This window comes from Syngnathus typhle, linkage group LG1, assembly GCF_033458585.1.
Source record: "Syngnathus typhle isolate RoL2023-S1 ecotype Sweden linkage group LG1, RoL_Styp_1.0, whole genome shotgun sequence".
In the NCBI taxonomy this organism is placed as follows: Eukaryota; Metazoa; Chordata; class Actinopteri; order Syngnathiformes; family Syngnathidae; genus Syngnathus; species Syngnathus typhle.
Window position 1 is genome coordinate 18,918,101 of NC_083738.1, and position 11,380 is coordinate 18,929,480.

Consider the following 11,380-nt stretch of genomic DNA (forward strand, 5'->3'; position numbering starts at 1 on the left):
AGCAAGTCTCTAGAATCCTTCTAAATGCATGTGAAATGCTTCGCTAGATTTCAATGAAAGCAATTTAGCACACATTGGATGTTTTTTTTTTTGGTTTCCTGTGTTGTCTCAGCCACATGGCAAGACTGTCAACGGCAACTGAGATGGAAGCAGAGTCTTTGCCAAATGTCTGGCTCATTTTGTAGTAGGCCTGCTTCCCTCCGGCCACTCACAGCCAGAGAACAGGAACATGTCCAAGACGGTCAAATTTTCAACATTCTCATGGACTCTTACATTATAATTTGCACACAGACAAGGCGGGAGGCTCTTATTTTTTTTATTGCTTTTAGCCGCAGAGGTTGCTTCCTATAAGCATCTCTTGATCAACGAATGAATTATTTAATGCAATTAAGTGATTTTTGTTTTTACATTCCTCATTACAGTAAACATACAATGCATGTAAAATTTTAATTAGCCGAGTTTTCTTTGCTCACAAGTGCTTTACAGAACTATGAAAACTTGCAAACTGCGTTCCGAAAATAAATATCGTGTGCCCTTTGTGTCTTCAGGCATTGGGGCCTTTGTGTCTTCAGGCATCTGGCATTTATTTATTTAGCATTTTGAATTCATATTGTTCAGAGTCTGTCTTATTTTCATGACATTTTCATAGTAGTCATTTGAGACTGTACAACAACAAAATTAGTGGCCAGATACAGAATACAGAACAGAATTAGCTCTTTGTTCACCATCCTCCACAAACCGTGTATGAACAAACCAGTCAAATTATGACCACACTATTTCTGATGGGCCACTAATCAACAAAACTACAATGTCTTCATCAGTTCTTTATTTCACTCATGAGTGTCAGGGGCGTGAACATGGTGTTGTGGTAACTTGACAACGTGTTCTGTTGTAAACAGTACCTGCTCAGGTTACTAGGCACCACTGGATTTTCTGCCCGAGTAATTCTGACCATATGCAAATATCATCAATTATGTGGGGCTTATTTAAAAAGCGATTCATAGTGGAGGGAAGAAAATAATCACTATTGAAGTGAGTCAGTGTTTGACCAAATCGTACCACACATTCTGAGAACTACCCAAATATGCAAAATGGAAAACGGACGAATGTAAATGGTTGGATCGTTGGCCAGAGACTTTTGTACTGTACCACTGAATTAATAGATGACTAAATTTCCATACTTTGGGAAAATTTAAAGCAGACGTCTTGACGCTTCAGGCACTCCTTGCACCACTCCATTCATCTCCTCTTCGATCTCTTCTAATAAGCGCAGGCATCTGACTGACTGATGTCCCACCTCCTCTCTGTCCGTCTGACTGCAGCACTCTTGAACAATAGCGCTCTCTCCTCCTCCCCAACTCTTCCATTTAAAATGCGGCTCACAGCCGCGTTCGCATCCTTTTTTTTTTTTCCCGCCCATGCACACACACGAACAGTACCCTCTCCTCCCTTTCCACCCCCGCCCCTTCGATTGGATGCCAAAAATGATACGGCACGGCCGGACTACGCAACTCAAACCCAAGCGGGCAATTTAGCAGGCGAATTGTTTCAAATCCTGCACCTTCTGCTTGGTGACAGTTGCTTATCTCAAACACAAGGACAAACAAGGCATGTGAGCCTATATAAGACATTTTTGGATTAAAACTATAATAAATGACTACAGTAAAGATTTGTGTGCGCTCGTTTGTACTCTCTGTCTCTCTGTCTCTCTCTCGCTGTCTGTCTCTCTCTGTCTCTCTCTCTCTGTCTCTCTCTCTCTCGCTCTCTCTCTCTCTCTCTCTCACCACCTCCCTCCCTCCTTCCTTCCCTCCCTCCCTCCTCCCCTCGCAGTCTCTGTATCCTTCTCCGGTGGTGTCGGAGGCTCAGTGAATGCGGCTGAGGAAGGAGCGAGCACCCGCCTGACACGGATACTGCGCTGTTTTACAGGAGGGGGAACTACAAGATTCTGTCTTCTTTCTCTCTTTCCCACACACACGCAAAATCCTTTTTTCCCGACCTCTGCATCAACTAGCTGTATAGATCGTAACTTTCCTGCTCTGAGTTAATTTTTCCCCTTTTTCTTTTTTTAAATGATGGAAAGCGCAGAGTTTGCTGCTGGCCACCTGCACCGCATCGGACTAGCGGTCGAATAACTGCATTATTCATTTTTTACGCAGCTGGTTGTGCTGTCGCTCTTGTTGCCCACTATTTTTGTGCCATCATTAAAACTCGACACATTTTACATTCATCGTTTTGTGCAGCTCAAAACATTTTTTTCCTGCTGCAACCGCCAAATTGACATTATTCAAGGATGAGTACAACTGGGATTCTTGCAGCGAATGGAAAAATGAATCTTCAAATACACACAGGAGAACTATACACTAATGAGAATGTCAGTGTGTTCAGCACTCCGGATCCTGTCAAACATACCACTGTTTATTAAGGGGATCATCGGTAGTGGCTGAACCGGACGCACCGCTTTGACAGTCCTCTTATTACCCCTCCAGTTGTCAAAATAATACGATTACAAGGATGGCTGACTTGTGGCATAGCATCACCAACCTTGTGCACCTTCCCACGCCTAGGAGTCGCTGGACGCGCCATCAAGATCTCTAAAATCTGCCTCCCTCCGTTGTGTTGCATTTCACCAGCCTGACTGCAATCCATTTGGCGCTATCCTTTTGAGCCGAGTAAATGTTCCCTTATTCTCATGGAGGTGGGACAACCTTGGGACTCAAGCAAGCAGAGGGTGATTTTTTCCAAGCACTCGCAGCCCGTCGGCAAGAGACGCATCGGATGAAATAGGAGCCCACCCTGCTCTCCTGTCTCCTTAGCAGACCCCCCCCCCCCCCCCCCATCCAGGCCGGCGCGCTTGGCTTTCCGTTGATGCGCAGCAGTCTGTATGGAAATGAAGGAGCGGGGAAGCCTTGTTGCTTCCCTGAAATGTGTCTTTTCTTCGCGGCTGGGAGCGCTTCATTCACGTCCCACCAATGCCGCCCGAGTCTCCAAAAGGAGTTTGCCACAACAGCTTTAGGTGAGTATTGATTTGTTTTCATGCATTTTTCGGCTTGCATGTTCGGTTCAGCTGAAACAATTCCCAGGTAATGTACTATTTAAAACAAACGTACATTTCTAAAAACATTTTGAAAGTGTTATTAATAGACATCGTCTCAACTCTCCTGCATGCTGTCAGATGGTTTCCTAAATAACCTCAATGTGCAGCTGCGGCTGGCATTAAACCAGACCGTTATAGAACTGCGTCGTTTGACTTTGATTATGATGGATAGGCAGGGAGGGAACAACGTTTAAGGTCTGCCGGCCAAAACGTTTCCTTTTTAAAAAAAAAAAAAACTGTGCCTATGTGCAACAGCCGGTGTGTTCTCCATTTCCTGAGCATATGTTGATTTTTTTGCCTTAAGCATTTGTGTGTCCAGTGGGTAATTTAATTGAAAAATACAAGGGTAAATTAATAAATAAATATCTGATTAGATTTTTATACATTTGATATTTTTGGGTAAGAACGTTTATTAATTGTTGTTACAATCAAGAGCGCATTTGGCTGTAAAATTTAAAATGTCCTTGACAGTATATGTGTAAATCTTGTGGCGTGCATGCTTGTGCATGCACCTGACTTTTTTTTTTTCTTTCTTTCCAAAGGCTACTAAATGATTTTCTGGGGGAGGATTTTTAATCGGCGAGATGATGCTCGTTCTCCTGCTGGCAGCCTTTTGCTCTTCAATCTCAAGCTCCTCCCTCTCACCCCCCTCCATGTCAGATGGACTCCCAATGGCAGACCCTTCTGCTCCGGACTTGATGTCTGAGACTTGCAGCGCCTGCTCCTGCTTGTCAGTGGAAAATGTGCTGTACGTGAACTGTGAAAAGATCACTGTCTATCGACCGACGCAACTCATTCCGCCAGTGTCGTCATTATACCACCTCAACTTCCAAAATAACCTCTTAATAATTCTCTACCCAAACTCGTTCCTCAACTTCACCCATGCTGTATCTCTGCACCTGGGGAACAATCAGCTGCAGAACATTGAAGGTGGCGCATTCATGGGGATGAGCGCCTTGAAACAGCTTCATCTCAACAACAATGAGTTGAAGGTGCTGCAAGCCGACACTTTTCTAGGAATCGAAAACTTGGAGTACCTTCAAGCTGACTACAACTTGATCAAGTACATCGAAAAGGGAGCGTTCAACAAACTGCACAAGTTAAAAGTGGTGATTCTGAATGACAATCTTATACAGGCACTTCCTGACAACATCTTTCGCTTCGCCTCCCTCACACACCTGGATATAAGAGGAAACCGCATCCAGAAGCTTCCGTATTTGGGTGTTCTGGAGCACATCGGACGGATTGTCGAGCTGCAGTTGGATGATAACCCCTGGAATTGTACGTGTGACTTAGCGCCTCTCAAGGCATGGCTTGAAAACATGCCCTACAATATTTTCATCGGGGAGGCCATCTGTGAAACGCCAAGCGATTTGTATGGGAGGCTGCTGAAAGAAACAAATAAGCAAGAACTTTGCCCCATGGGCACGGGAAGTGACTTTGACGTTAGAATGCCGCCCGCTATCCCCGACACGGGTCAGGCATCCTCCCCAACTTCTGCGGTGGCCATTACCACAAAATCGCCAAAAACCACAGACTCGTCGAAAATTTACGGTAATGGAATTGTAGCCGGTTTACCCCCGTTTGGAAGAAATAGCCAGATTGTTTCTTTTCAGACACGGAGCCCCCCGATGTTATGCCCACAGCCGTGTAGCTGTAAAACCCACCCTTCCGATTTTGGCATTAGTGTCAGTTGCCAGGAAAGAAATATCAAAAATCTAGCCGATCTCATCCCGAAACCGCCAAACGCCAAGAAACTTCACTTGAGCGGGAATTACATTTGCGACATAAACCCGATTGATTTCCAAGGATTCGAAGGTTTAGATCTGCTTCACCTCGGCAGCAACCAAATTGTCAGCATCCAGAGAGGTGTGTTTGCTAACCTGACTAATCTAAGACGACTGTATCTGAATGGAAATCAGATCGAGCAGTTACACCCGGAGATGTTCTTGGGCCTCACCAATCTACAGTACTTGTATTTGGAGTACAATGCCATTAAAGAAGTTCTGGCAGGCACGTTTGATTCTATGCCAAACTTGCAACTGCTGTATCTCAACAATAATGTGTTACGGAGTCTTCCTGCCTATGTGTTTGCAGGCGTCTCTTTAGCCAAACTTAATTTGAAAAACAACCACTTCATGACCCTGCCAGTAAGCGGTGTCCTGGACCAGCTGCGCTCTTTGACCCAGATAGACCTCGAGGGCAACCCATGGGAGTGCTCCTGCGATTTGGTCACTTTTAAACTATGGCTAGACAAGCTTAGTGACGGAGTGGCAGCTAAAGAGGTGAGATGTGCCTCCCCCGTGCAATTCTCCAACATTGAACTGCGGCTGCTAAAAAACGAGATCCTGTGCCCAAAACTGATTGCTCGGCCTCCGTTTATTTTCACCAGCGCCACCCCGGTTTTGACGTCAGTTTCCCCCGCAGGAGTTGGCAAAGCCCCGCCGGGAGGTCCCGTACCTCTCTCGATCATGATCCTGAGTATCCTCGTTGTGCTGATACTGACGGTGTTTGTGGCCTTCTGCCTTCTCGTCTTTGTCCTCAGAAGGAATAGGAAACCTGCCGGTCGGCAGGAACTGGGGAATCAGGAGTGCGGCTCCATGTCGCTGCAGCTCCACCGGCACGGCCACAAGTCAGGCAAAAAAGGGTCCGTCCCGGGCGACGAATTGGGAGGTGAAACGTTTATCCCCCAAACCATTGAACACATTGGCAAGAGCCACACGTGCGGCATCGGGCGTTCGTCGGACATGGACGCGGGGTTCAAGTTTGCCGACTCCCAAAGGCAGAAAATTATCCTTCGAAGTAGCGCCGAAAAGGATAAAGACGCACTTTCCACCTTGGAGCGCAACAAGCGGCTCAGCACAATCGACGAGCTTGAGGAATTCCTTCCGAATCGAGAGCCCAGCATGTTCCTCCAGAACTTCCTGGACGGCAAGAGAGATTTCAACAGCATAGGCATGGGCGCCTACGAAATCCGCTACCCGGAGAAAACACTTGATAGAAAGATGAAGAAATCGTCGCTGATAGGTGGGAACCACAGTAAGATTGTGGTGGAGCAAAGAAAAAGTGAGTATTATGAGCTGAAAGCCAAGCTCCAAGGAACACCTGATTACCTTCAGGTGCTTGAGGAGCAGACCGCACTGACTCAAATGTAGAAATGGTCACGTTTGATTCAGTGCCGTGATTACATACAAACACGGCAGCGTCGGGTACACAGATCGGCTTTTGTTTTGCTTTCTCCCCCTCTAGTTGCACGCATCATGTAACCCCCAACCCTTTTCTTTTCTGTCTTCCCTTTTCTCTTTGCAGCCAGCTGTGCGCATACACTCCCTCGCACACACACACATTCAACAAAAAAGTGCCTTCTGGAAAATGGTAATGACCAGTGCTTAGATGGACAAAATGGCTCCGTACTACAAAGCTTTTACATGGATCGACGAGGATACACTTTACAGTGAAAGACATTCGGATCATCCATGCCACATGTATGAATCGTACTTAGACACCACGAGACAGCCTACAAACAACCCGACGGTCTTAGTATTTTTGCTGCTATGGAAATGGTGACTTTTTATTTCTGGTGTTATTTCATTTGAGTTTTTTTGCCCTAATCAACTCAAATGATCGTGGAAACAGTGCTTGAGAAAATACCTCGGAGGCTGCTTTCCCTCTTTTTATAACAGAAGGGTGGAAACAGGAAAAAAAAAAAAAGTGGGCACCTCAGACGTATCCTTCTTGGATCCTAAATGTACAGATATCTGATAACACAAATTTCTGGGATTAGTTACAAAGAATGACTCAGCAGATTCTACCTTGCTTTTTTTTCACTTTGTAAGGCTATTTGTTTGTTCATGAGGGAAACTCTCTGGGGCTGCTTGCAGACTCAATGCCATTTTGTCAGGATTATACACTCATGGCAGGATACCTCCTCAAAATGGCTCCAGTTTTGCGTTCATCCGAAGGCAACTGCAAAACTCTCAAGACGTTAATTTCATGACTTGTTTTCTTTGTGTAAAGAGCCATGTTTATCTATATCGTGTATTCTGAATAGAGTTGTGTGCCCCCCCCCCCCCTTCAAGTTACTATTTCTCAAAATATATGTTTTTGGGTGAAAACGAATCGGCAATTCAACTGTCAAGAGACGTTTCCTAAAATGAAAACCCAAGGATAAAAGAGTACAAAGCTGCTTGCCATGTAAGCGTAACTTGGAATTTATTTTGTAAGTCTTACATTATTTGTATCTGTGGGACTGGTTTGTAAAATACACTGACAAACATCTGCATATGCACACACACACACACACACACAGACACATGCTGCTTGACGGAACATTATCATCAAGAGACTACGGCCCAGAAATGTCAAAGGGATGGATCATTAATATGACTCAATCAGTAATGAGCCTGTCACCTTTTGTCAGTTCTCAATTCCTAGTAAAAAAAGAATTTAAAAACATAGTTAGTTTATTTTTCTATGCGGGGTTATTTAAAGAGATTACGGTATTATTAAACAAAGGATAGTGCCCTGAGAGGAACTAACTTACATCAGAGCTAATACAAGTCACAGGTAGAAGTGACTGTTGATTTGGTTCAATGTTTTCCGTGTTTTTTTTTTTTTCTGTTTGCTTAACAAGTTAACATGATGAACTATGGTGAAATGTGATCTGTGTTGTTACGCACGACAAGCCCGGCGGAGTCTGTGAAAGCTCCGTCGGGTTCATTCTTACACCGCCCCCCCTCCCACCACAGCATCTTGTAAAAGGTTTCTTATGAACTTATGCAACCAAAATAAATGTGCATTAAACTTAATAAGGTTCTGGATGGTTAATATCGCAGTGGTGATATTCTAAAAATGTGCGCACTTAAGATAAGGACAGAGTCATATCTTCAGACAATGTGCAATATTAGGGAATACTCAAGTAGGGAATGGCTTCAAATTTTGTTAGTTTTTCTTAAAGTTTGAGGGAATAGTGTTGAAAGAAACGATGCAGTTTAAAATGAATTGATTTAACTCTATGCGTTTTTTATTTAAACGTGTTGTTAAGTTAAACTGATGACGTTCAACTGTTTGTTGCCATTGCAAATGAGTAGAATGTAACTTGGACAGTATAACAAATACCATTTTTTTCTATCAGTCATAAATCTCCTGTATAATGGTTAATTTTCTCTTGTATGATCATGTCAATATGAACGTATTAAAAGAAGCACCCATTTGCACTGTGTCCCCACATTTTATTTTGATCACACTCCTATGCAGTGTTGATGGTAAATGAAATCAAAAGAAGTGCAAAAATGTACAATATTTCCCCTGGCGAGGATACAAATGCGATAATTGGAGCATGTTTTGTGGAAGCTTGAACTGCAATGCCTCTTTGACTCATGCTTTGTGTGCCACAAATCTTTTATCCAACAGGTATAAAGGTTTCTCCTGTTTTAGGCACCAATCAAACATTCATGCTTGTTCCATTTCAGGATATAAAAAATAAAAAAAATCCGGATTTCCGTCAGTGTTAATCCAACCTATGGGGCTTTTGGGGAACCAAGTAGCTGAAAGTATGACTCATCCAGACGGCAGAGAATTTTCCTCATTAATTATTAATACTTTGGCAGCAATGCACGAAAAAAGGATGTGGGAAAGGCTAGAACATTTTGATAAGTTCTCCCCCACAGAATGCTTACTGTTCTGCCCCACCTTGCCCAATAGATCCTATTTGTTATCATATTGTTAACTATATCTGCTGCAAATGTGTGTCGTCTCAGGTCGCCATTTTACTGCAGTGACTTGAGCGGTGTTCTCAAGCAACTAATATATTTATTTATCTTATTGCAGTCAGAATGTCTGATCGCTGCTTTTCAGTTGTTATATTTGATGTCACTTTGAGAGTATGGTGCAATTATTTGCTTAAATCCAAAAGTAAATGTCATCCCTGTTCTGGATGAACACCTTCTCAACCGGTATGCTTGGGGATATTTATTTGTGATTGCAGGCAAATTGCAAGGGAACCGCATGGCAGTATTTCTCACATTTAATTGAGGCGATACACGCATGTCACAGTAGAATCTCACGGCACATTACCGAGCAAAAAGGTGACAAGAATGTAGGAATACAAAAATAATTGACTTTTTTAATGTGAAATTTGGTCCTGTTTAGTTGAACAAAAACTTAATGTACTCGCAGGAGAGCTGTGACTTATTCTGTTATATGAAGGGCAACAGGCGGATACGCAGTTTTAATGTACCTTCTTCCATCTGATGGAAAAACATGTATTCATTCAGCATATCGCTTCATTGCTAAAAGAAATAAATGAAAATATTTATGGCTAACAAATCATTTTCTGACCAATTGAAATTAGATCATTTCCCATGGCACGCCTGCCACGGCACCCTGGTCGTAAATCACCGGCGACTTAAGGGCACACGTTTGCGCTATGACATTGACCACAGGGGACGCTGTGAGCTACACAATTCCAGATGAGACAAAAATACGAATAAAAGAAGATGTGGATTGCGTGAATAAATTAGCAATGTCAATGTTTGAAATGCCTGAAATTTTGGACAGCTTTGTTGAATGTAACCAACACGTTTTTTTAAATGGTATTTGCTATTGTAATTTATTTGCCGTCGCCTCTCCACGATATTTTTATGTACTGTGTTCTCCTGTGGCATTTAGTGTAATTGTGAGCTAATTTCCTCTTAAACCCTTTGCTAAGCTGTGGGGTAACAATTGTAACAGCAGTGGTACATTATTGTCAGCCTGCAATGTGCTGGGGAATGTTACTGTCGTGCTTTTGGCATCTGTTGTGGTCAGGTGGATGTTTGAAGAGGGATGAAAGAGGTTGGCATCTCCCCGGTTACCGCTAATTACTCAGTGCATCCCCAAAGAGGGAAACAATACCTCACCTTCTCACCAGCTGTCTCATTAAATGCGGTGGCGTTGCTCACTTGTAGATACCAGGATGCCATTTTGGCAGCGTATTTTGTGACATTGATGAAAATAAATCACCTTGCTGGATATGTTGTAATTTTTCTTAAAGAGCGTGTACTATTCCAGTTGACTGTTATTCTTAGTTTATGAAGCCCTTGAGCATGAGGCGCCAATATGTAACTTTGGTGGGAACACAAAGTCACAAGCCAGAGGAGAGATGATTTAAGATTTTTATCATAGAAATTTTTTGGTCCAGATGGAAGCTATTCGGGCCCTATAGTCACATCATTTAATGAACTTTTTAAAATTGGTTATTGCAGAAAAAAAACAAATTATTTGCTAGTTGAATGAACCAAAGTTTTATGTGTTACTCTTCAGTTCTTTAAATTCTATTTATTGTGCTGAAAATACTTCTGTCTATAAAATATGAATTCAGAGTCAGATGAATGTAAATGAGTGTCTTTCGATCTCTGCCCTGTGATTGACAGTGGACCAATCCAGGGAATATTCTGCCCTTTCCAGACAGTCAGATGGCATATTCTCCAGGTCCCTTGCTACTAATGTCGCTTATGTGGTTAGCGCGTGCACCTGCCACACAATCTTGTTTAATGGTTTGAATTTTAGCTCGTGGACATTCAGTAAGGAGTTTTCATGCTGCTTGCATTTGTATTATTAGTGAATGAGACCCAGTAAGTAATGGAGAGCGTACGTGCGTGTACGACTCCAGTGTCTCCGGTTTTGTGGAAAGCAGCGGTGCATGTATGAAAATGTGCGACGTAATTTCAGATTGATATTACTGCTACTAAAAATAATTACTGCAGGATGTAATGGCATCATTGGCGGCACCTTTGGGAGCAAGAAGGGAAAGAGTGGGGGGTGGAAGATGCGGCAAATTGAGAGGGGAAGAGAGAAAGAAAGGGTTAAGTAACATCATACAAAGAGGGCCGAGTCGGGATTTAACCTTTTTTTTATTGTGATGCAGATGTACTAGTCCCATGTTCCATTTTCCATATCCTCCCTGGAGATGTTGCCAGGCCTTCACTTTGCATCAGCAGCCACATCATCAATTAACACCACTGACGCAGTCCCACTTCCAGCCAGGCTGCACGCAACACCAGCTGTTGCTTTTGGTTTTCCCTCTTCCCATCATTCTCTTCAATTTGGTTGGTCTCATTTGTCCCAATAAATCTGATTCGAGAGCATTTATATTTTATTTTTTTATTATTTTCTCACAATGCCAGTTTCTGGCTTTTCCTATTTTTGAATGTTACTGTAGTTACCCTCTTTATGTACTATTATTGTGGTTCTTGAGTGTAAATTATGGAAGCAATACCACTATGCCTTCGCTTTACTATTCTTGAC

General features: G+C 43.0%; 1 protein-coding gene across 2 annotated transcripts; it reads left to right on the top strand.

Annotated features, from left to right (window-relative positions):
- The first annotated feature begins 2,875 nt into the window (after positions 1-2,875).
- On the top strand, positions 2,876-8,518 carry slitrk4 (SLIT and NTRK-like family, member 4). Of its 2 annotated transcripts, XM_061293204.1 has the most exons (3): positions 2,876-3,013; positions 3,637-6,160; positions 6,404-8,518. In XM_061293204.1, the coding sequence occupies exons 2-3, from the start codon at positions 3,679-3,681 to the stop codon at positions 6,550-6,552; spliced, it is 2,631 nt and encodes an 876-aa protein (XP_061149188.1). In that variant the 5' UTR covers positions 2,876-3,013; positions 3,637-3,678; the 3' UTR covers positions 6,553-8,518. The 2 variants fall into 2 exon arrangements, with proteins under 2 accessions (XP_061149188.1, XP_061149197.1); XM_061293213.1 differs by having other exon boundaries at positions 3,637-6,531.
- Positions 8,519-11,380: the final 2,862 nt, after the last annotated feature.

What these genes read in the sequence shown, in the direction of transcription:
- slitrk4 (XM_061293204.1), top strand. Translation starts at nt 3,679, where the DNA reads ATGATGCTCGTTCTCCTGCTGGCAGCCTTTTGCTCTTCAATCTCAAGC. An exon ending in TGTGGTGGAGCAAAGAAAAA is followed by an intron (nt 6,161 to 6,403) that starts GTGAGTATTATG and finishes TTCTCTTTGCAG; the next exon opens with CCAGCTGTGCGCATACACTC.